This window comes from Syzygium oleosum, unplaced genomic scaffold (genome assembly GCF_021117445.2).
Source record: "Syzygium oleosum isolate NSW1041296 unplaced genomic scaffold, Sole_v2.1 Sole_v2.23, whole genome shotgun sequence".
Lineage (NCBI taxonomy): Eukaryota > Viridiplantae > Streptophyta > Magnoliopsida > Myrtales > Myrtaceae > Syzygium > Syzygium oleosum.
The window spans coordinates 2,268,760-2,293,207 of record NW_026607507.1 but is presented as its reverse complement, the minus strand read 5'-3'; the positions used below and the strand labels follow the sequence as shown (position 1 = coordinate 2,293,207).

At 43.5% G+C, this 24,448-nt stretch overlaps 3 protein-coding genes across 6 annotated transcripts; all 3 read right to left on the bottom strand.

Moving 5' to 3' along the window:
* Positions 1-999: 999 nt before the first annotated feature.
* On the bottom strand, positions 1,000-6,224 carry LOC115682821 (uncharacterized). 2 transcript variants are annotated; one of them, XM_030607174.2, is made up of 9 exons: positions 5,968-6,224; positions 4,210-4,417; positions 3,918-4,006; positions 3,699-3,837; positions 2,401-2,475; positions 2,021-2,142; positions 1,866-1,941; positions 1,689-1,748; positions 1,000-1,415 (listed from the first exon to the last, which is right to left on the bottom strand). In XM_030607174.2, exons 2-9 carry the CDS (start codon positions 4,321-4,323, stop codon positions 1,287-1,289), a joined length of 804 nt encoding a protein of 267 aa, XP_030463034.2. In that variant the 5' UTR covers positions 4,324-4,417; positions 5,968-6,224; the 3' UTR covers positions 1,000-1,286. The 2 variants fall into 2 exon arrangements, with proteins under 2 accessions (XP_030463034.2, XP_030463036.2); XM_030607176.2 differs by having other exon boundaries at positions 6,069-6,224.
* Positions 6,225-8,592: 2,368 nt separating this feature from the next.
* Positions 8,593-12,958, bottom strand: LOC115682764 (BTB/POZ domain and ankyrin repeat-containing protein NPR1-like). The gene is made up of 4 exons (XM_030607093.2): positions 12,200-12,958; positions 10,981-11,743; positions 10,235-10,429; positions 8,593-9,199 (listed from the first exon to the last, which is right to left on the bottom strand). The coding sequence occupies exons 1-4, from the start codon at positions 12,734-12,736 to the stop codon at positions 8,949-8,951; spliced, it is 1,746 nt and encodes a 581-aa protein (XP_030462953.1). The 5' UTR covers positions 12,737-12,958; the 3' UTR covers positions 8,593-8,948.
* A 2,252-nt stretch (positions 12,959-15,210) lies between these two features.
* Positions 15,211-22,566, bottom strand: LOC115682747 (beta-amyrin synthase-like). Of its 3 annotated transcripts, none has more exons than XM_056321578.1 (19): positions 22,549-22,566; positions 21,999-22,235; positions 19,266-19,454; positions 19,025-19,114; positions 18,706-18,903; positions 18,525-18,603; positions 18,195-18,361; positions 17,918-18,106; positions 17,699-17,812; positions 17,459-17,578; positions 17,229-17,351; positions 17,045-17,143; positions 16,827-16,883; positions 16,685-16,731; positions 16,458-16,601; positions 16,182-16,359; positions 15,978-16,052; positions 15,806-15,889; positions 15,211-15,677 (listed from the first exon to the last, which is right to left on the bottom strand). In XM_056321578.1, exons 2-19 carry the CDS (start codon positions 22,197-22,199, stop codon positions 15,555-15,557), a joined length of 2,277 nt encoding a protein of 758 aa, XP_056177553.1. In that variant the 5' UTR covers positions 22,200-22,235; positions 22,549-22,566; the 3' UTR covers positions 15,211-15,554. The 3 variants fall into 3 exon arrangements, with proteins under 3 accessions (XP_056177553.1, XP_030462926.1, XP_056177554.1); XM_030607066.2 differs by lacking the exon at positions 22,549-22,566 and adding an exon at positions 22,370-22,525; XM_056321579.1 differs by lacking the exons at positions 21,999-22,235; positions 22,549-22,566 and adding an exon at positions 19,920-20,072.
* Between the last annotated feature and the right edge of the window lie 1,882 nt (positions 22,567-24,448).

Genomic DNA, 24,448 nt, shown 5'->3' with positions numbered 1-24,448 from the left:
AATGTAGCAGTTTGAGATTTTTAATGGTCAAAAAATTAGTTTGGGGTAAAATTATCATACGTATACCAGTTTACAATTTTTGGTGATAAAAAAATTAATTCATGGTAAGATTATCACAAGTATACCAGTATTGGGTTTTTGGTGGTCAAAAAAATAATTTGGGGTAAATTTATCACGTGTGTACCAGTTTAGGATTTTTTGGGATCAAAAAATTAATTCAAGATAAAATTGTCACATGTGTATCAATTTAGGATTTTTCATGGTATTAACTCAAACTATAAATGGAGTTTATATCTAGAGAGAAGCAATTGACAAAGCCAGCAAAATCGCAATCTTAAAATTGATGAGCCTGGATTGGGACCGAACCTGAATTCGGGAATACATATTCGGCAGGTGGTCTCTTAACCTCGGCCAAAGCGACGTCTACACAGGCCCTGTTTGGTTCAGCATTTGAAATGCTCATTTGAACTCTAAAGTCCTTTGGCAAAATGCAAATGGTGTTTGACAACTTTTTTTACTCACTTTGGAAAGATGCAATTGCATTTGGAATGCTCTCTAAAGGAATTTTGGCCAATGCAAGGGTTGAGGTGCTTTGGGAAGTTGCATTTTCGGAATGCAACTTGCACTGTTCATCGCGATTGTTCATCTTCCCCAAAGGCAGGTCCAGCGGCCGACGACCGCCGCTTGAGGGCTAACCCGACCCTGGCGACCACCGCCTGAGGGTCACGTGGCCCCGGCAACCAGATCTGGCCGTCGATAGTTGGCCGGCGACTAGATCTGGCCGGCGGCGGTAGCCGGTGGTTAAGCTCCGCCAGAGTTTTTTTTTTTTTTTTAAATATTAGCAAAAGTCTTTTAGCCCAAATTGATTTTAAAAAATATTTTATCAAACACTACTTGCATTTCGGAAAACCCCTTTAGCCCAAAGATATTTCCATAAGGTGGACAGTATTTGGGTAAACGCACGTAAGGTTCAGGTAGAAGAACCCACCAGTAATTGCATTGATCTCGAGCAACTTCATCTCCATTCAAATCCAAATAAATAAGCACTTTACACTATATACATCCAATTCAGAAGTGGAACTCAGGATGCAACCAAATGATTAAACTTCAGACAACGGAGATGCTGTTACAAGCAAGTCCATTATCCGAATTTCTCCATCTAACCTTAAGGGGTCCTGAACTCTTTTATCTTTCCCTCTCAATTTTTTACATGAGGGAAAGCCAGATATGAGTTGATCAACTATTTCTCTCCAATGGCTAGACCTGCAGAATACCTTATCCACCTTTTACTGCCTCTTTGCTATAGTCTTCTTCAATCCCTTGATGATCTTTCCGAACCACAATAAGTTCATCACAGTTAGCGCCAATGGTGCACCAAACACCAAGAATTTCCCAAGTGCATGCATCTCGTTGACCTGCGCAGAGACAGGCCATCTAGACTGATAAATGGTTTGAGAATTTTAGCATGGATATAACAAATGGCAGTCCACAACCAAGACCGCCACTATAAATATAAGATACAGAGTTTTTGAAAAAGAAAAAGAAAGGAAATTAAAGCATGTTATCTGCCAAGACATTAATTTACAAATGCAAAGTTCTTGCAACCAATAATTTTTCCACGGAGAAGACCAACCTTAGTGATTATTTCTAATGAAACTAAACAGATAAAGACTATGAGAGGTTATTACCTGATCTAAGTGCAAGTAGACATGGTAAAACATGTAGACAAATAGGAGAATTCTGGCGACCTGCACAGATGTAATAAGAGTGTCACGGAAGGTCAAACAATTACAAGATGCATAAAAGTTACTATAGCAAACAGAATCACTTTAACAATTTAGCAGACAGCAGTAGAGTGAAGTTACCAGCCAAGATAAGAATATGACAACACCGTTGATAAGATATGCTTTAGACTTCTTCATTCCAACCGTGTCAAGGTACCTGACCCAAAAAAGTGAAAGCTATAATTTAAGTGAAAAAAGGCCAGAAGCATTTATCAAATTCCCATTGTTTCAAATACCATCTCAAATTGATTCCAGGGGTTGTTGTCTCAGAGATGAGAACCATAAAGGTGTAGAGTTGTCCCTCACTGGTTAACATAGCATATGCCAATGATGCTATTGATAGGAGATGATGAATTACCTGTCACAGACAGTACCAATTTATCTATCAAATGCAATAAAGATAGTCAAAACCCAAGAATTTCTTCATACATGAGAAAATTGTACATGGAAGCTATGACAAGGAGTTATCAGACTCTCAATATAAAGCTGCATCCACCCAGAAGCAGAAAACGGTTGACACCAACTTGGGAGCATCACAATGATAAATGTAGAACACTGAAAACACTCAGGAAGTCTTATATGACTTCCACCTAAATTAAGAAGATAGTTTACTTACATACTCCATGCCACCTAGCGACGGATAAAACCAGAATATCATCCCAAGGTCGGTGAGAAAGTATCCAACAGAAACCTGCAAGTAAATACATAGTAAAGCCACACGGCAACAATTCAGATTACTGAATTAAAAGGCATTGCAGTAAACCTTGCAGTAGTGGATATATTTCAAAATGGCTATGTCTTTAGTTTTCATTACTGTATTGACGATACAATGGAACTGCATAGCATTAACTCCAAAGTACATGCCAGTTGCCAAGTGAACCTATTATCAGGCATATGAGCATCATTTCTTCTTCCCTACGGATTAATCCTATTGAATTAACGTTTTCCACAGTGCAGCAAAACAAGATAGAGATGCACTGTGCTAAAGAGAGAAGCCTACGAAACAGAATACGCATAAAAATGGGGAAAGAGAAAAAAGAAAGTAATCAACTTAAAAGGCTACTGACAAGCTTCCCTTTCTACAGTGTAAAATAGTAAGGTATAGTTACAGGCACAACAATTTTTATGGTCAAACCAAAAGCAAACCATACATTAAGAGACTATCCACAACCAAAGTAAAACTACAGAAGAAAAATGCTAAGATATTTAACGTTAACACTAAGGATCAAAGATTGGATGCAGTCAACTTGAATTCAATTATTTCTTCACAAGCCTTTAGTCACTGTAAATTCTAAAGCTCCAAATTTCATCCAAAGGTTTTTCACTTTATATAAAAGAAAACCTAAACCAGTTACATAGTCTCCATATTTTAAGCGCTGCCTCTTATTCTACATCACAAGTGCCCTAAGCTCATCAAAACCTGGGAAACTAACAAAAGAAGAGAGTACACTTTTAGGCATCCGAGAGTCTGTAACTTAACTTCAGCAAAGAAGAGTCTGTAACTTGATGTTGATATCCTAAAACTTTGAAGGCGCAGGCACCCTAAAACTTTGAAGGCGTAGGCTACCAGTAGGCATCCAAAATACGTCACCGTTTATACTTGCCACACAGAAATACTCCCCAATCCTTTTGCATCAGCTAACAACATGACTCACTGAGTTTTTTTCCCCGCCAGGTAAGAAGTAGAAGGTATGGGGGCGGAAAAATGGGAGTGGAACCCGAGACTTTCCTCGATTCTTTATAAGGGTAGACTATCACTAGATCAAAAATCTGTTTCATCCATCAATACCGGTACCAAAGAGGAAACTACAGCATCACTTACACATACTTAAGCTACGCAAGAAAAGTTGCAGCCAAAAATTAACTCAAACAGCAAAAACGTTTGAAGAGGTAAAACACTGAAGGCATCCTCACCCCTAATATGGAGGTGGACAGTGAAGAACTTCGAAACGTAATGAGGTCATTGAGTTGGTAATCAGCATACATATCTGACCAGAATACCAAATATAGTGACAGAACAGTGATGAAAATCGCATGAACAGTTGATATGGCCCTGCAAAAGTTACACGTGTGAGAAACTCCGTGTTATGAAATATAAAAGAAAAGGCTGACAGAAGAAAATTATTCAATCACCGATTATTCCACTCAACGCGCTTTATGTAAGAAAGGCTTGGATAGCTCTTGAAATTCAGCGCACTAATCAACTGTGTGAGGTCATAGACCTGATTTGAACAATCAAAACAGAACCATATTAAAAAAATAACAAAAGATAAATAATCAAAAGGAAATTTGCTAACTTTGACAATTCCTTGCCTTGGGGCAAAAACACCAGCATGATAATAATTATAATGTAGGAAGCAACATGATGGGACTAGTACTACATGTCCCCGCATGGCAATACTAGTAAAGGAAATTGTGAACCTACCATTTTGCAAGCAAGAATCCCACCGACAATAGATGTGTAAGGAACGAAAGGATCTGCAAGCATGTACTCCTTCAGCAGATGTTCAGCCTGATTTTGATAATAACTAACTGCCATTGCCCTGCTTTTTCTGTCCAGAAAAGCGTCAAATTCTGTGCCGACCAGACTATCTCTGCTGTTTTATTCTTCTATCCTCTTTCTCTATGGTTCTCTGAAAAAAAAAAGGAGGATGAGTGACAAAGAAGAAACAGCAATCAGAAGTCACTTAGATAAGTCTAACTGAAATGGTGCAAATTCTAACTCCAGCACCACTTGATCTGTCAATTGCCAGAAAAATCGATTATTGGAATCTCATGTCCAGAGGACAACAATGAACATCACAAATATCACACAGATTGGGACCAATATGGTCAAATAAGAAGAAAAGTATACACTGAACGATTTCTTCACAACATAATTCAGGCATCATATGCTAGCCTTGTTTCCATCTAAAGTATCTTCATTCCTTGAAAAAGCAACAGCAATTTAAAGACACAGAATTATTGACAATTGAAATTAGGATTCCGCCACCAGTGTAAAAAAGTTTTTAAATATTCATCTTTGGAAGATAGTCATGTGTAGTTGGAGATAAAGAAATAGCTAAAATTCTTCCATACGTAAATCATCTAACGATGAATATATAACTCAGTTTTTACACTGGCAATGGACCTAATATAAATCCATAAAATATTGATAAAATGCTTCCACACATTGCAAAAGAAGCTGAGAAAGTGCTACCATCAGAGATTTGCAAAAATTATGGCCAAACCAGATTAGTTGAGCTTCTTTTTTCATGATAGTCCGCAAGTATTTGTATTGCTGGTAAATTCTTGAAACTCAGAGAAATAATAAGAGCATTATATACTAAAGCCCAACTCTGGGCATTAGGAGTACTTCCAATTGACGACTAACAAACCACAAAATGACAGGGAAAACATGGTGACAATCGACAAGGTTGCTTCCTGTCAAAAGATAAGAAAAATCAACCACGAAAGTATAATGCTTGAAGTAACCTGCCTGAACTACTCATCAATTACAGCCAGAAAAAAACAGTTCTCGTCTCAGTCTGCAGTAAGATGCTTCTAAAACTAATAAATGGATGCATCCCTGTTCCCAAGAGACTCAATTACAGAAAGAGAAGCAAACTCGGACCAACACTTCAAGCTTTAAACACCCCCGACCACCCCCTCCCCCTCCCCCTCGCCCACCCACCCCCCCCCCCAAATAAAAAGCAGGCAAAAACAGTCCAGCTTTGAAAAGCACAAAACTTGACATCTTAAAGCAATAAGTAAACATAGTTGAATGCTCGCATGGTTCAATACTCTGAAAATAAGCAACAGCAAGCACACCACATTGCTCCTTCAAAAGCCGATAACCCATACCGCGCACCCCCGGAACCTTGCATGTATGTCTACCGTCACGACTATCGACTCGTTACAGAGCAAACCCAATGTCCCTACGGCCATCACAGAGGAGCGAATCAATACGGCCAACGGCACACACAGCACAAGACCCCCATCCGAATGCCAAAACAAAAAAGCCCCACGAACAAAAGCTTCTCCGGGTTTCAGCCGCCCCCCGGAACGCGAAAAATTCGAAACGACAACGAGCAAGACACTGCCCACCACCATGACACGCAAAGGAGGAGACACCAGAGCGATCACGGAGACCATCAAGCACGGCCCTTTCCCGCGACCCATCACGCCAGGGACAGAAACGAACCTCGAAAGCACGACGGCGACCCCGTAACGGACGAACCACAACAGCGCGCGCGCGCGCGCGAGGAGGAGGAAAAGAGACCCCTTCGGCGATCGAGCTCTCACCGGCAATCGGAGAAGCTCCGACGGAGGGCGATCGTCGTCGTCGTCGGCGAGCGAGCGAGGGAGAAGATTCTGGGTGAGGGAGACAGCGAGGTTTCCAAGGGAGTGTGCACGCAACCCACCACCACCACCACCACCACCACCATGAATGACCAAGATGCCTTCCCTTCCTTTTCCCTTCTATTTACGTTGTCCTTCCAGAAGAAGCAAAACCGCCTGAAAATTCACATGGAATTGAACTGAAATTTATAAATAAGTACGAAAAAAAGAAGAAGAAAAAACACAGAAAAAGGGATAAACCCTGAATTTTTTTAATAATAATAGTAAAACCGCAGGAGCGGGGAGGTGACGTGGCGGTCAAACGCGTCGCGTCAATGTCAGACTGGCCAATTAGAGGCCGACATTGGACGGAACCCGACCCCACCCCCCCGGCCTGTGTGCGTATGGCTCTTCTGATTTCTCGAATTAATTTACTAATCAACGAGGGGGATGTTCGCCCTAACACTAATAATCCCTTAACTTTAACTCATGCGTACAATATAATCTCTAAATTTTTAATTTATTCAAATAGTCCATGAACTTTTTGATAAATATTCAAATTAATTCATAAACTATATAATGTTCAATGATGTTATTCGATTGATTCAAATTTAAGAACAACATTGAGCATTTTCATATAGTTCATGGACTAAATTGAACACGTACAAAAAATTCAGGGACCGCATCGAACAAATTGAAAGTTCAGGGATCATATTACATATTGGGTTACAGTTCGGTAACCACATTGAATATATCAAAAGTTCAGAAATCACATTGCAAATTTAGCCAAAATTTAAAGACCATTTATGTCATTTTCCATACATGAGGCATAAAAAATTTAACCTGACGTCATAAATGCGCCCAATGCCCTATTTCCTAGATATCATATATCCGACAATACACTTTTTATGTAATTGTCCTTTTGTCCCCATGTTTTTTTTAATTATATTCTCGAATTATATTTGGTGAGTGAACATAAGTTCTCCTTAAATATTGTAAAAATGGAGAGAGAGCTCACGAAACAATGCATAAATATAATTTCTGGTTAACTAATATTTGAAAGGGTTTCGTTTGTGGCGATTTATATAATCTCCTGACTAGTTCGTAAAGGTTGCTTCGTTCAAAGACTTTCTTCCATATTAAGCATATGTCTGCCGTTGGAAGATTGGGAAAGCCATTGATTAGGCTGTTAGGAAGTCGAGAGACCGGACGGGAGTGCCGTACGACATTAGAATTAATTGGATCAAACAATGTTCGACAATGTAGGTTGCCTTTTAAAAGCAGTTAGAGGACCATAATTTTGTTGTGTATAATACAAGATACTTCAGCTTGCACTAAACGTAATGGACGTCACATTCTTCTAACAAAGATTCAACTTACCTTATAAAGGAAATGTCTTCCCCGTCTTCCCCAACAATTCGTAGGAATTGACAGCCGGAATCAATTTAAAACAATTGCGTGACCAAAATTTTGTTCGATGTTGGTTCTTATTATAAGATATAAAATATTGCAAAAAGAAAGAACAAAAATACAGTCATTACTTCCGACCATCAGTTTGCCTATCTAGCTTCGAGTGTTTGACTTTTAAAAAATATAGAAAAAAAAAACATTCACCAAAAGCGCTTAGAAGCTGTACAATAATACACCTTGTGTCATATCATGGCGACATGTGAATTTGCTATGCATTAATCCCACTCCATACGTCTCCACAGACATTAATTTTACCTTTCAAGACAGCGACGTTAGAGATTATCCGCGAGACACCCGATAACAAAATCTACTTAGACGGATTTGCTGGTACTCCTTTAATCATAATGAGATCGGGCATATATAAGCACGTGCGAGATCACGGGCCCCAAAAGAAAAAAACATAAAGAAGCATATGCAAGCCATCTAACGCCGCTACAACAGTCAACACCACTAATTAGAGTAAATCTACAAAGAGGGACCCGGTAATCTTTTTGCATGAATAGGACCTCCTTTGTATCAAATTGAAGTTATTTGCCTATTTTAAGATGGCCTTACTAATTATAATCAGATTTATACTTACTGGATATATTTGGTCAGCAAACTGTGTTCATTAGGTGGTTTGGTGGGCTAACCAGAAACAAAGGACTTACCTGTTTCTGTATGCGAAAAAGTCGAGAGATATTTCAGTGCATTTCGACGGTTTCCTGCGAGATATGCAGCTAATTTATGTTTTCAACATGCGGTGTAGCAACAACAATGTCGGTAAAAAGCTTTATAAATCATTGATTGTGTGAGACCTGCATGATCAATGACTACATAGAGCCAGTCTATGTAACCCAGGTCCGGTCAAGTCTCTCATCCGTTCATCCGGCGGACGCTGCTATAATGAAGGGATCCATTCAATGCGAAATCGCAAAGTACTGACAACACACTGCTTGAAAAAGGAGGTGGGAATTAATATGCAACGGTTTTCTTCCTCAGAAAAATACCAGCATCGTGTATGGAATCACCAGGTTCATGATCAAAGTTCCATATGATTCATCTACACCTCGACCTGAAAGTATTTATTAGTACAGAACATCCCACGAATTCTTATTACAAGTAACAACACATCCGAAATGCCAATCCATGGAGGACATGGACTACATCCTTTTCTGATGTAATTTGGTTCATATGAGGACAATGGCTAGAATCACTATTTCTCTTCTCCAGTCATTGACATTTCCTACATAATTTACAGGGCAAGCACTGTATTGCGAGGTATGTTTGGAGTTATCGCGTTTCCACACAGGCAAAGACTTTCGCTCTTCCAAATGAATGCTCTCTCTCCACTCAAATTCTTGCAAATTCTGAGGATGTACCAGCAAGAGAAGTTCACTTTTTCTTGTTCCTTTGTCTCGGAGAACATGAGGATGACGAAGCGGGGAACCGACCGGATCTCTTGTTCTCGGCCATGTCCTTGCAAACGGCCTTCTGGACCTCATCCTTCAGTTCCATGAAACGCATCTTTTTACTTCTCTTCTCTTCAGCTGTGCCTTTTTCAAGGAAGAAATCATCGGGAACCTCATCCAGAAAGTTGTCGAGAACTTCAGAGCAATGAGGGAAATAGCGACGACCCATTTCCACTGCAATCAACGAAATTTCAATGAGCCGTCGATGTTATAATGACTAACGACCTTATTTTAGTTATAGGAATCAGCAGACTAGAATTTCCAGATTGTCCCAAGGCTTCTAGTCCAGTCCACACCTACATCATCCCGCTGAACACTAACATAATCCTTCAAAGTTTAGATTTCTCAGGTAAAAAGCCTGGTGCAGAAGCTTTTAGTGCTTTTTATGGTGCTTATTGGGAAGCAAAACAGTTGTCTATCAGCATTAGTGACAGCTTACAAACTAAGAGCCACAGGCCAGAGAAATCCAGAGAAATGCTTTGGGCTGGTTATGTTCATAAGACGTGGATATTCACATCTGCGTGAGCATGTACACTGAATTCCAAATCATTTGCGTACATCATCCAGGGATTAGTAAGAAACCGATCCACAAAAAATAAACTTGAACACAGACATCTTGATATGCCTAAAATCTCAGAATTTTATTGTCAGCAATGGTGGCTTTTTAATATAATATCTGATTATGCAGTGGTAGTTGTGCAATAACATGTCAACCTAGGGACTGGTGAGTGAGACTTTACATTGAGATGAAAAGTACAGCACCGTTCGCAAGGCCAAATTCAAGCCATTTAGTGTCAATACATGATAAATTGGCGGATAGCCCTTAGCCTTGCTAGAAAAATGATAATCCAAGAAACAAGATTGGCTGATATTTGAAGTACTATTGTCGAGGATCTACGATTGAAAGCATTCTCATTGGGATTACACCGCTCGTAGAGGCAGGGGAAATGGGAAGGGCCATACTTCCAGTAGAGAGACGACAAAAAAAGTTTGGTACCCGAGTAATTGCATTGAGTTTTGAAAGCTATTTGCCAAATTATCAGCAACAGCCTCATTAGTCCACTAAGACCACTCAAGTGTTGCTCTAGATCATGTCATTCAGGAAACAAAGATAGTGGACATCTTTTTAGGCTCCATATACTCAACAATTTCATGCGTTTGTGTGAGCTTAGAACATAAAAGGTCACAAATCGACAAACCAGTTCGTACCTGTTTTACGCAGTGCTTGAAGCTTCAATTGGAGTCCGTTAGCATGGAAAGCAGGGGCTTCATTCAAATCAACCTCCTTGAAATTCCCATGTAAGCTTTTTGATGCTAAACCTTTATACAATGAGGTCCACTCTGCATCTGCAATCTCCATAGCTAGCTTGGCTTCAGCAGGAAAAAACGTCCCTGCAAATGCCACTGCCACAATGAAACCAAGAAGTGATTAAAACAAGGCAGATAGAACATCCAGTATTCTCTCAGATAACCAAATCTATATTTGCAAACCGACGACGTGGGTGCCAGGGCAATGATTCACAACCGGAAGACTGTACTGAAAGTTCCACAATGTCCATGGAGTTAGTGTTGGGCCACACATGCAAACTCAAAGAGATTTATTCTGAGTTATCTTGGAAGATAAGAGTAGCTTTTCTCTGACGAATTTGTGAAGGTATTATGCTGCTGCTATTGATAGAAAACAGGAAAACACTTAGGATCACAAGAAGTGAGTGGCATAGAGAAGCACATAATCCCCTCAATAAGATGCTTCCATTAAGTTAATGGCAACGACATTGAACCTAGTTTGGGTACACACATTATTTTTTCATGAAGTTAGTGGGTGCATTTTATGCACCTAATATTTACCGGCATAAGGTGAGGTTCCTCAAAATCCAAAAAGGAAAGCAAAACGTGCCAAAGAAATAAAGACCAACTCGAGAAAAAATAGTAAAAAATTCTGCACTCAGGTTTACCTCTGCTAACCAGGTACTCAAGCCTCATAATGTCATCATGTGTTGCATCTGTTGAAACTGACTTGTAATTAGACATGTACCCAGCCTCTGAAATACGTTGCATCTCCCTTTCAAGGACATCAATGCATATTCGGTCTTTGTTAGATTCCTGCCCCTGTTTTGTCTCCTGGTTATAATCCTTGGGCCTCGTCGATCTCCGACAAATTGTAACAGCTGTTTGACCATCTGGCGTGCTTTCCATTGCACAGGCACCCTTATTCAGCAGAGGTATTAAAATATTCGGCGCCTTTCGCCTCGCAGCCACATGAAGTACTGTGTATCCTCGAGAATCCTTGAGCTTAAGATTGGCAAGTCCTAGACCAAGCACCTCCTTGAAAACCTTGGGATCACAGTAAGCAGTGGCATAGTGAAGAGCAAAAGCATCATTTAGAGTGACTTTCGATTCACTTAGGAGCCGCCTGACCAATTCGACGTCATCAGAGTCCAAAGCTCTGTGGATCTGCTTGATTCTCTTTTCCAGCAAGGGATCCACTTCAGTTACCATTGGTTTAGCAGCCTCACCAAATCCGTTACGTTGTACTTTTATTTTAGCGTACATCTCGAGAGGAAGCATTTTTTCTAACACAATACTGTCCATATCAGATCTTGCAACTTTTTCGATGCAGAATAAGAGAAGATTGTTCAACTGGAAGTCGAAAGCAACCACCAGTATGGGGATGACATCTTCCGCCGCGGCCTTCTCGACAAAGTAGAAAAGACGACGCTGCAAGAATATGGGTCGACCAAGCTTGATTAGATCTGCTAACAAACGACTGGCTGACATAGTTTCAAAAATGAATATATTCTCTGAATCCTGAATCAGTGTATTCAGCATTTGGCCTTACTTTCCTATTCTAGCCAGTCACTTGAAACTGGAGATTTAACATATAGTTTTCAGCGTAGCTTTTGTGAATAAAATTCACTGTCACAGAACGTTCCTTATGTCAGTTCCCCAACTAATTTGTCCTGATGTACATCCAACAATATAGCCATATACCCAAGATCATCTTATTAATTTGCAATTCGTCCCTACATAAATTACCAGAAGATCTAGACATGAAATTAGCTTTCGTATAGAAGCTACTGAAGAGCAGCCTGCGCACAGATCGGTAGGACATATTCGCAACAGTAATTAATCCAGGCAGCAAAAGGAAAAAATCAATCCAGACGCCTGAAATACCTGAATAAGCATCACAAACTCTGTTATCTGAAAAGTGGCCGAGGCATACATCAACTCCACGGCATACTTAATAGCAGGGAGGCACGCGTCATGCTCGCAACGGCTGTCCATGCATGTCGACACCTCCACTGGAAATACCTTGAGCCTTCCCGTGTACATGTAACTCAACAAAAGATTAAAAGCCTCAAATCCAACATGACCATTGCTTACCAACTCCGACAAGAGATACCTCGGTTTTCCTTCCCTTGCATTATCTCCATTTCCCTCCTTGAAAAGCTCGTGAAAAAACCGACTCCGAGCTGCCAACAAGCACCTGTGGACTCCCACAGAGATGCCCTCGACCACTATTTCCACGTCACTGTAGTTGTAATTGTCATCAACCAGTAGCTTGTCGAGACTATCGGCGAGCTTGCTCAAGCTCAGAAGATCAGGGTTATAGCCCGACTCTAGATTGATGGCCGGAGCCAACGCGTCGTGATCGGTAGACCCGTTCGACAAATAAGACGAGGACGAAGACAGTTCATTCCCATTTTCCATTTCTTCAAAGACCAGCCGTCGCTAATCACTCCTTCCAACAGTCTCAACACATCCAAGTCCCGTGATTTCTACCCACGAACGCCAAAAGGGTATCCGTAAAAGAACCTCTCGGAGACGCTAAGCAAATCCAGACGGCAACTTCATTTGCCCAAATTCTCCAGCGATCACGGACATCAAAAGCATCAGCGACGGACCCTTTGTCCCAACGAATCTCCTCAACGGCTTAAAAAACGGTTATCCGCTCATCACAAAAGAGAAAGACCGAGCAGCGACAAGAACAGGGGAGCTCGAATCACCTACTGAAGCAAGCAACTCCTCGCGCTCGGCGAGCGACAGAGATGGAGCCAAGAAACCTGCACGAAACCCCGGCCCTTCGAAACGGGAAGATCGCCCGGACCAAGGATCGGACGGAGGAACGGGAGGAAACCCAGTGACCCCGAGACGGCGGGGATTGCCGGGCACGAGCGCGTTGCTGAGGAGAGATGGGGAGACGCGAGCGCTCAAGTGGAGTGTGTGAATAGGGAAAAAGCAGGAGAGAGAGAGAGAGAGAGAGAGATGGGAGTGGTGGTGGTGGTGGTGGTGGTGGTGAACTGGTGATTGGGGAATCAGAAGAAAGTCAACAGAAGAAGAAGGGAGGAAGAAGGGGGCATCATTCCTCTCTTTTCAGCTCGAGTGCAAACGCGCTTGACTCAAGGAGAAGAAGGAGAGAGAGAAGAAGAAGAAGAAACCGACTTCGCCATCATCTCTACCTCGTCAAACAAGAGCAACGACCAATCAATCAGCACCAACTCTGCCCCGCTTCCCCTTTCCCTTTCTCTCACACAACGAATTGAGGGGACACGAAAAGGGTTCGCCATTTCGTACGAGACAAAAACAATCTGGATAATGATACAAACGGCCGGTGAATTTTGGCACGTTGCACGAGTAGGCCCCTAAAATTTTAATTTGTTCAACGTGGTTCTTAAACTTTAATCTTATATTCAATGTGAACTCTGAACTTTTAATTTATTCAATGTGATCTCTAAACTTTAACTTAATATTCAATGTGGTCCCTGAATTTTTAGTACATGTTCAATTTTAGCTTATGAATTAATTCATAGACTTCATTGAATATTTTTATATAATATTCAGGGAGTACATTGAACATTTATCAAAAGTCTATAGACGACATTGAATAAATTTAAAGTTGATGAATTTCATTGCATATTGAACCAAAATTCAGAGACCGTCTGTGTCATTATCCCAAAATAATATTATCCATAGACGAAAAAAAAAACACCCTTTTGCAAATTATATGCCATGATGGTGGCAAATTAAGAAAATGAAATTTGCATAACTTAGAAAAGGCAAATTTCATTGGAGATTTATATCGTAGATGGGTCGTTAATTTGATTGGTTATCTTGCGTCAATTTCAAGATATATATGTGTATGTACTAAAGTCTTTCGATCGAAGTGGCAACAGAAAAAAGAAAAAAAAATTGGCGCAAAGCGAAATCGACTCGTCTTTACATTTACAAACGCCAACAGCCAATTTCGCATTTTACAATGGTTTCTGTCTTCTTAAGACCCACCCATCCCCCGGACGATCGCTGCCGTTGAAACTCTCGTCCTGATCCGACGGACGCGCACGATCCGTGTCTCGTCGTCCGAGGAACAGGACCCCAACGACGCGCGCGCTTCACTCTTCACGCGCGGCGCTCCCGCCCCACCGCCCCTCGCGGACGTCGGCGACGAACTCCGCCGCAGCCGCCGCCGCCTCCTCGCCCTGCCCTCCCCTCGTCGTGTCCACCACCAGCCTCGGGACGCCGCCGAGGTCGTACTCCGTGCACCCGCCGTACGCCTCCAGGAGCCTCTCCATGTCCCGCCACGTGGCCGGCTTGTGCCAGCTCCCCCCGTCGCCGCGCCGCGCCTCCAGCCGCCGCCGCCACTCGGCCTCGTCCCCCGGCCTGCACTCGACGACCGCGACCCGGGCCCCGTGGGACGACGCCAGCCGGACCAGGCGGTCCAGGTGGGCCCGGCGGGAGAGGGGCGAGTCGACGACGACGGAGAGGCCGCCGGCGAGCTGGGTGGCGGCGACGGCGAAGACCACGTCGTAGGCGAGGTCGTTGAGGAGGCCGGGCGGGGTCTGGTGCCGCTGCTGGAGGGCGAGAGTGCAGTCGCGGACGTCGTCCTTGTCGAGGAGGGGGATCTTGAGGGCGGAGGACAGGGCGCGGGCGAGGGTGGACTTGCCGGTGCCCGGGTGGCCCTTCATGGCTACGACGATCGGCGTGTTGGGTCTGTGATTTTCTTGTTCCTCCGCCATCTTTCTTTGCTGAACCTCGATGGTGGCGTTTGCGAAGAGGAAGGTCATTGAAGTGATATGATCTTGACGATGGATTTGGATAAGTACGAGGAGGAGGAGGGGTTCGCAGGTCAGTGTCAGAGTGATGTGGCTCGTTGAAGGACAGAGTCAAAAAACACAGAGCAGGAAATATTATTCCACAGAAGATCTAGTTATTTTCATTTTGCCAAGGAAAAAGAATATCCATCTCGCTTACAAGAAGACGCCTCTCTCTCTTCTGGGTTCGACTTCCACTTTGAGAGTGAGGGAGGGTCCATGACTTTCCATGTCGTCCAGGACATTACAGCTGAAGTAATAGTAACAAGGGAATACAGACATTGCATCTTGTGGTGGGGGCGCTTAAGGCTTAAGGTTATTTCGGGCGGGATTTACACCAAAGCACGTGAACATCTATACATGAAAACGTTACTTCGACTCTTTGTTTATTGGGCTTGTCCCCCGTGCTTGCCGCGCTTGTGGAGGGAACGGGGTCAGATCTAGTGTCCTTTGGAAGGCAAGGGCACGAATCGGCGGTACTCTGCGAGGGCCCAGGTGGGGAAGATGTTCCGGTAGGCCGAGTAGTGCAGCATGCAGTTCCTCATGAAGACACCCATCAGCTCCTGTCAATGTAGAAGAAGCGTGTCAGCAGTTGAACTTGAGAAAGCAGCCCCGAGATATGAATGTCGCTGATCTTTGCGTTCATAGTTTCTCCGTTTGTACAGTTTAAATTTAAGGAGAGGAGACGTACCTGTTGAGGGAAATCGCCATCATCTAGTTGAGCGTTGATCAGGATCTTCGCGCCCCGGTGAATAGGTGTGGGATCTCTCTCAACCTAATCAAAGCATGGTCACATATGTCAATTTTCTTCTGGAGAACTGCAAAAAGTTTTATGACATTTCAATAACGGTTGATCAACTGACCTGTCCAGCATGGATCAAACCCATCATGGCCAGTGACGTATGTATCAAGTTTGTGTGACCAAGAGGCTTGTAAGACTGTCACAAAGAACAAAATGATCCAGTTAGTCATGGAGAAGTGATGGAACAAACTGTCCGAACACTGGGAAGAGGAGAGAGAAACAGAGACACATTACTAATGTAAAGAGGAAACTGATTGAAAACCACCTTTGTGGGGCATGAAAGGTAGCTCTCTCCCCAACCGCCATCTTCAAGCTGAGTGTTAAGCAGAAATTCAACCCCTCTGCGCACAGCTTCACAGTTTTCGTAAGTCCTGCCGACAGCCTCCAGGGCAACTAGCGCAAACCAAGTGCCATAGATGAAGCAAATGCCCCAATTGCCATACCTGCATAGGGGTTTGATTCAGTTTATCCCCGTTGGACCATTTCTAACCATGAACTGGTAAAAATTTCCCACATCTAATGATCTAGAGATAACACATACCACGAACCATCGGGCTTTTGAATGTCTAGAATGAACTGAGTAGCATTCACAATGAACTTGTCGATCTCCTTCTTCCTGTGCCCAGGGTGTAACTTCCTAAACAGAAGTAATGCCTGGATTGAAGATGAAGTACACTCCACGTACCTGTATCAAATTTAATTCATCATCAGAAAAAGTTTCGAAGCCAGAGACAATCCACAAAATATAGGGGTCTATATTTTACTTACTCGTATTCAATAACGAGGTCCTCAAGAAACTCCACCGGGTTAAGCCACTGAAGAAGAAACGAGTAGAAGATGGATTACTATCTGATAGCTAGGGAACTCCTAAGAAATTTGAAAAGAAAATTTAAGAAAGTCGAGCAAATACCTCTAGCCATGATCCAGCTCCTGATGGCTCCCAGGCTGACATACCACCATTCTTGCTCTGTACGATTTGTTGATGCTTATTAGCGACACTTACACATGTCCAATGTCCTCAGACAGAGGGCAATGGAGGATGAAGCAGAATTTTCTAATTTTCACACATGCTCCTCCCCCTTCTTAATAATAGATCAGTTGTCTATTGTAATGTAACTCATTGATTACCTGTAAAGAGAGGATAACATTGACAGCATCATACAGCTTCTCAGGTTCCATCTTTTGTCCAACAATTTCCGGCGGCATCATAGCGAAAAGTAGGCAACACTGGAATGAAAGAGAACTTGGTTAGGAATAGCCAATTGGATGAAGTCCGGTATTCAACCTGAACACTGAAGAAAAAAATGCTCACCTTCAAACTTTCTGCCGTGCAATCCGAAACTTGCCATCCATGATCTTTGTCCGAGAAAGCCCATGCTCCTTTGGAAATGTGACGGTACATTTTCTTTAAGTCGCCAGAGGGGTTTCGGTCAATCTTGTCGAATTACAGACAAACAGTTTCAGTTAAATTTATGAGGAACGAGAGAAGGTGAGTAAACTCCTCAACTGGATTGAAGAAATAGCTCAAGGACTAACACACACCTGAGATTCCTTCAGAAATTCATGTCCTTTCTTAAGGACAGGGCCAAATTCATCGATGAGATCGCTAGTAAGCACCGCTTGAAGGCTGAGACCACAATCCCACACTTGACTTCCAAAGCTCTGCGACAATTGGAAAGTGTTAAATTCTCGACAATTTGAGTGGCTCTTTTATGTTAAGAAGCCAAAAGGCTAAAGATTTGCTTTTTTAAGGACTCGTTTTCGGTAGCTATAAAGACAAACCTGCATCTTAATTCCATCTTCTCCAACCCAGACATAATCTGCGACTCTGGATAGATGCTTCTTAAAAGCTTCCCCATGTGGATCCTCGACCCAACAAGCAAGCATCATCAATGGCTGTTCAATTCAATTGGATAGCAGAGTGTTAGAAACACCGTACATGTCGTTGCGCATTAACTTATCAGAACCATTCAACTCTTTTATTCTTGGTACTGGCATTACCTTTTCCACGCAACCGATGGTAATGTATCTGCTGTTCTCATCCTCATAATGAATGTGCTCCATTGTTTTCTGAATGGCAATATCCCTAATCTTCTTGAATGGCCATCGGTTGAGAAGAGGCTCGGTGCCAAAGTAGAGAGTATCCCACATGAGGGTCTGCAATCTCGTGTGAGGATAGTGTGCATCTTCCTGAAACAACCGTCAAGAATCCTTTCAGAACCCGCGCGATTACATCACAATATGATCATTTAACAAAAAAGTGACCCGTCGAACTTACCGGTGCGCATAAGTGGCGGACTTTCCACCACGAGATTTGATCATAAGGTTCGTTGTAGATTTCTTCTCTGATTTGCTTGATGAGAGGGGTGATGGGACCGACAAACTTTCTCCCGTACAGATACGACATGGGCATGTAAGTCAGACGGCAGTAGCAGAACATTTGTGCTGCAATAGAGGTTCCGGCGCAAACAAAAGTCAGAACAAGCAAGCCTTGATAGAGATTACACGACAAGCCAATTCGGCATCAAACAGAGGAAACAGAATCCTCTGGTCAGAGGCAGAGTACAAGAAAAGCCCATTCGGGCATTAAGCCGAGCAAGTTGCTTACCTGGACTCATGAATGAAGGGAAGTCCCAAAACTCTGGGGGCATTGGGTGGGATCCAGCCCATTCATAACAACCAATGATCTACAAGAAAGATAACCAAAGTCCAACCGTTAATATCAAGAGCAATGCAGTTATGCATTTCGCGCGAACGGAACGAAATCGTGATCGAGCATTTGAAAGTACCGCGAGCCAAGTTTTGCCCCAGGAGGCGGTTTTGATGGCACCGCCGCGGTCGAGGATCCACTTCCTCCCTCTCTCGCAAGCATTGTCGAGTCCTCCATCGGGCCCTTCGCCGAGAAGGCGCATGCAGACGTAGTTGAGGACCGTCCCGATCATCGTACTGTGGCCTTCAATGTGGAGTCCCCAGCCACCATCTTCGTTCTGCGACACGCACACGCACACAAACCATTTTCAGCAAAATCCAGCTCAACGTAGTCACACAGTCGCAGCCCACATCTAACAGCTTCAACCTCGTATCGGTCTAAGGACGTTTCGACGTTACCTGATGGTAGTAAATGTAGCGGAGGATCTCCCGGCGGTGCTCGGCATGGAAGACGGTGTTCAGATGTCCGGTCACGTACAGACTCATGACCTGCAAAATCGCGAACCGCAGCTCCGATCATCACAACGTGCTATCAAAAAACGAAAGAAGAAGTGAAAAAAAAAAAAAGCTACGACGTCGCCGGCGCGAATCGGTCCGGTCGGAGAAATTCAAACCGGTCGACGGGGGTAATCACACCCACCAGGGGAGGGAAGTAGAAGGCGATGGGGCCGGCGTTCTCGGCGGGCCAGTGGCCATGGTCGGACTGCAGAACAGACCAGAAGCTGACGGCCCGCCGCACGGCGGCGGTCGCCTTCTCGTAGCTGATCTCCTCGCCGTCCTCGATCTTCACCGGAGGGGTCGTCTGCTTGAACTTCTTCTCCCTCAGGAACTGCAAACGGAAAAAGAAAAGAGAACAAAAAATCCCGCCAATTAAGTGGACGTCATTTATAGGAAAAAGGAAAAAGTCAAAAAAGTCAACGGGCGCACAAACGGACAAAAACAGGGGGCTCGATCTAGTTTTCTGGTGGGCCCCAGCAAAGGGCAGTCCCAAAATGAACAAACACGAAAAAGTAAGTAATATAACTGTAGGACCAAATCTTGACCGGCCGATGTCCTAAGATTCAACCCTAGTCCCAATAAAAAATCAAATCCTAAGCACATGAACAGCTTGGTGATCAAACGTGCGGTAAACAATCGAGAGATGTGTCCGGACTCCGGACCGTTTTTCTCGCCGCGCGCCCTTTCGGACCAAACCGATCAGGTGCCGGGTCGCATCATGTCCGGAGCAAGTGACATCGGAGGACCCGTCGCCGAATATAAAAAAAAAAAAAAAGAAAACCGCGCGAGGTCCGACCTGGGAATCTAATCTCAGTTCTCTAATGTCCGCACGTTCTTCCGTTGTCCCCCTGTTTCTGGGCCATGTTCAGAAGACAAGAGCATATATCCAGGAAGAGTTCAGAAGACGAGCATATATCCAGGAAGAACAAGGATTCCAAAAGGGTTACGGAGTTCTCGCACGAAGCGAAAACTGTCGGTTGGTGAAGGAGGGGAGAGGCGTACTTGGTCCCTTTTTCTTTTCTTGTGAACAAGAGGCCTGCTGCAGAAAGTCAAAAAGGTCGTGTCGTCGGACACGGACAGGACAAAAACGTCGGACTGCCGTGCACGACGATGCTTCGCGGGAAATTACCGAAGACACGCGATCCTTTTCACTTCTCGTTTTCTTAAGGATCATGGCAAAGTGATCGCGGATGCAAAAGGGGTGGAGCGAGGAAGTGGGTCAAGGGCTGCGACTGGAGCGATTGGTGAGCTTTTCATGCATGTTATGACTTTCGAGCAGTGTGGTGCAAAGTTGACTTTGAAAATTAGAGAACAAAGGGTTACGTGTCAAATCCACAGAGCAATTTCAATTTGACTTGCCATGCTACACTATTCGTTACTGATTTCCAAAACGCATGACACGACAAGAATGGATTAATATGATGATTTCTGGAGATATGGGTAATCGGGTTAAATACAGCTTGGCGAGCAATATACTGTCTTTTTCTTTCCGGTTGTTTACTGATGTGGGTAAACTACTGATGGAGCGAAATTGTTTTCTTTTTACGGCCTTCGATTTTTATCTATGAGACCGTCTAGGGTTTTACGAGTCAAAATCAAAGGGTCGAATTTTTCTAAGCTGGCGTGCAGACAAAGCCCGATAGATAAAGCTTTGTGGAAAATTTTCTAGATCGTCCGGCCATATGGTCAGATTCTTCCTTTCTTTAACCCTCGTATGCATGAGCCCATCGATTTACACGGCAGTAATTTCATGCATTTCACTCAAGATTCAAACCCTAAGGAAGGACAAATTAATCGTCGCGGAAACCGAGGACCCGTAAAATAAAAAAATGGCAACGTCTCGTTGGCCGTTGCTACAGTGGTACTGTAAGCAAAGGATGCGATACGATGTGTTACACATGTATGGTAAATTTATAATTATGTCTGTGGGGGATATTCATATTAATGATGCGAGGAGTCCAGGCTCCGATCGACTCTCGGCCATAGAAATTTTGGGGACCATACCATTTTTTGTTTTTCGGGCACGTTAGGGACCTAACCTGATGAGTGAATTAATGTGGACACATAAATGAAAGGATGTTATTGTTGTCTGAGATATCTTGGATAATTTTTCCGATAAAGTTTGGCCATCACCGCCTATATAGCTCATGCGTGGAGCCCAACAAAATTATTGAGTTCAACTGTATCGTCCCCCCGACCCACGCATATTGTGGCCAAGATAGATCAAGAAAAATAGAGAAGTGGTCCGTGGCTCATGAACAAATAAGGAGCGAGACATGTGGTTATGGTCACAATATACGAGCATTCATCCTTCTAAGTCATATTTCTCCGATCTGAGACCTCTGGATCTCGTTCGATGGAGCGGATCACAAGCCCAAGAACAACAGAACAGTGAAGATAGAAAAGGAAAGTCAAAGACGTAACCGAGGCGATCTAAAGATATGCACAAGGGTAGCTAGCTATCAAAGGTCTCGATCGTATTAACTTCTCAAGACTGGCCATGCATGTTACTATGTCGATATGCCAACAAAGAGAGAGAACGAAAGAAAAGGAAACTCCGCGGGGAGGTAAGCATCAAAACAGAAGATCTCTTTAATCGGAGATTACTACTGCTTATCACGTTTCAACACTAGTGAAGAAAGCAAATTTTCCAATCATTTGATGTGATCTCGTACTAATGAAACCAAAAGAAGGGCACAAACAAGTTGATGTGAATCACACGGTCTGTGAAATTCTTTTCGATGCTATTAGTGAATGGAAGGAAAGATTATTCGCCGATACGCGTCGTGGCGCTCAGATCGCCGTCGATGAAATGAAGGCGGCATGCGGCATGCGCACCGAGTGCCCACAAGAGAGAGAGGGAGAGAGTACATACCTGGAACCGCCAGAGGAGGTCGGAGCTGGGGCGGACCTTGAAGCGGTTGTTGTAGAAGTTCTGGCGGGCGGCCTCGACCTCGGCCCTTTCCTCGGGAGTCCCGGCCTCCGGGTCGAACTCCCATATCTGCCTCCCCACGAAGTTGTTCAGGCTGAACAGGTAGGGGTCGTTCGCTCCCTCTCCAATCTTAAGCTTCCACATCTTTACTTCTCTTGTGCTCCCTCAAAACTTTCCCGCCTACACACAAACACTCAAAACGATCAAACGCAACGTTCTCTAACCAGCTTAAGCAAAGAGCTTCTTCATGCACTTCCTCCATCTATCACGCACTTTTCTGTTTGACACACACACACACACAGGATCGAACGTACGAGTGAATAAGAACTAGGGTTCCGAGTGATCGAGCCGGAACTTGCTCTCAGCACGCCAACAGGAAAACGAGGGAGGAAAGCGAAGAGAGAGAAGGAGCCCTTGGTGGGTGTTGTGTCTGTGTGCGTGTGAGAGAGAGAGAGAGAGAGAGTTTGATGAGATAGCGAAGCTGGGGACGCACTCTTTATATAAGCGCGAACCACCGGGTCGAGCATCACGTGGCAAGGGCCGGCTCGGATCCCATTGGACGAGCGAGAACAGGTTATTACCAGACACGACATGGAATAAGGAGCGAACTGGCCTTTTGTCGCACTTTGGCAACTTTCGAGTTTTGTATTGAATAAAACCAAAGTATAGTAGCCTCTCGTTGAACAAAAGCTGCGATTTCAAAGAGGCAAAAAGGGTCGTTGGTGGCAACTAATAATTTGATAAAAACAAGAAAGGAATATAACGCAGGGAGTAAGAGCCACACGGAGGTTCTTGATGTGTATGATGCATGGAAAAAAAGGGTATTAGCGAGGGAAAAAAAAGCAATCTCAATTGTTTCCCCTTTCGTCATCTATTAGTCTTGTCCTTCGGGCTTTATATGTGTGGGGATTTATGCTCACTAGGATTTTCTGAATGTCCTCCCGTGATTAAGTCTTTCCTGTTTAGCGCGAGTGATGCTTTTCATGTTCCGAAACCAACTCGCTCGGTGCTCGTTAGGACATCCGGCTCAAAAATTTGAGTTAACGGGCTGAGAGAGAGAGACCGTACATGTATAAAGAGCGTATGGACCCCCGTGAATAAGTGACATGGGATGTAACGTCATATGAACTCCACAGACAAGCCATGCGGGACATGACAACCCCTTTCTCATGTACGAGCAAGATTAAGAATGGCTCGTGCAATTTGATCGAACGAGAGGACCCCGCATATGAAATAAATTGATATGAGACCTATCTCCAAGTCAATAGTCGAAAGTCCGACCTAAAAATTGCATTCAAATCACGTTGGTCCTATTTTTCTTCTTTTCCTTAAAACTCTTCTCGGCGGCCCTTGGCGCAACGACAGCCAGGCAAGCGGCACTTGCTTGGAAGCAAAGCTCGCAGATGATAGTAGACTCCACTTTAGCATATCATTCGAGACCGGAAAGGGTATCTATGTAATTGCACACGGGACAGATATCGTTATCTGGTGTGAATACATTGATCATCTGGCTTCTTTTTATTCTTTTTCTTTCCTTTTAAGCCCTCGACATATCATCAACTATACAGCCCTGTACACGCCGGCATGAATCGGGGCTGTTCGGAAATCATCTCCTTTGCATCTTCGTCCTCACGAGAAGATTTGATAGAAAAGTAAACGAAGAATTATGGGTTTGCCTAAGAAGACGGCCAATAAATATCGACCGCTCGGGTTGGGTGGATAAGTGAGGCCTTTATGTGACGGCTCTTGCAATCAATCACCCGGAAGTTTGACAAGATCGTAGCTAGGATGGTACAACATCTCGAACTAAACCGAGATTGTCGGTTCCGTAACACGTCGCATGCACACCGTGAAGTTCCAGGTCGCTTATCAAACCGAACGTTTTCGACGCGTAAATGTATCGCTGGTCGATTTTCTCATGCAACATGCGAACATCTTGTAAGATATAACCGGCACATCCGCTTCCTAGGGTAACTTCTTCGAGTTAGGGTGAGGGGGTTTTTAAGAACCTCGAACAGTTATTATGAGTTCAGTTTTGCCGATGGTATAAACCGATAGAGACCAGATCTCAACATAAATTCATTTGCATGACGATAAAACCTAAAAACCAAGGCAACCTTAATGCCGTAAAGAATTGCTCAAGGTTAGTCAATGGACGCATTGAAAACAGAAGTATTTCTCAATTAGCTATTCGACAAATGCCTTGGTGATACCCATTAAAAGTTTCTTTATTTTTTTAAATTAACTACGTACAAATCTCATTTTCAGTTATAGTGACATCTAATATTTTGCAATAATTGACAGAAAAAAAACGTGTTCAAGATCAAGTGCTGATGATGGAGATGAATCTTAGGCTCTTAATTAGATTACGGATCATATTTTTCTAAAGTTCT

Coding starts and splice junctions, on each gene's coding strand:
- LOC115682821 (XM_030607174.2), bottom strand. CDS start 4,323: ATGGCAGTTAGTTATTATCAAAATCAGGCTGAACATCTGCTGAAGGAG. Junction 1,942..2,020: donor CCTGGAATCAATTTGAGATG/GTATTTGAAACA, acceptor TTTTTGGGTCAG/GTACCTTGACACGGTTGGAA. Junction 1,749..1,865: donor TCATATTCTTATCTTGGCTG/GTAACTTCACTC, acceptor ACATCTGTGCAG/GTCGCCAGAATTCTCCTATT.
- LOC115682747 (XM_056321578.1), bottom strand. CDS start 22,199: ATGTGGAAGCTTAAGATTGGAGAGGGAGCGAACGACCCCTACCTGTTC. Junction 16,732..16,826: donor GAGCTGGATCATGGCTAGAG/GTATTTGCTCGA, acceptor TTTCTTCTTCAG/TGGCTTAACCCGGTGGAGTT. Junction 16,360..16,457: donor CAAAAGCCCGATGGTTCGTG/GTATGTGTTATC, acceptor ACCCCTATGCAG/GTATGGCAATTGGGGCATTT.
- LOC115682764 (XM_030607093.2), bottom strand. CDS start 12,736: ATGGAAAATGGGAATGAACTGTCTTCGTCCTCGTCTTATTTGTCGAAC. Junction 10,430..10,980: donor TGAGTACCTGGTTAGCAGAG/GTAAACCTGAGT, acceptor TCATTGTGGCAG/TGGCATTTGCAGGGACGTTT. Junction 9,200..10,234: donor TCAAGCACTGCGTAAAACAG/GTACGAACTGGT, acceptor CGTTGATTGCAG/TGGAAATGGGTCGTCGCTAT.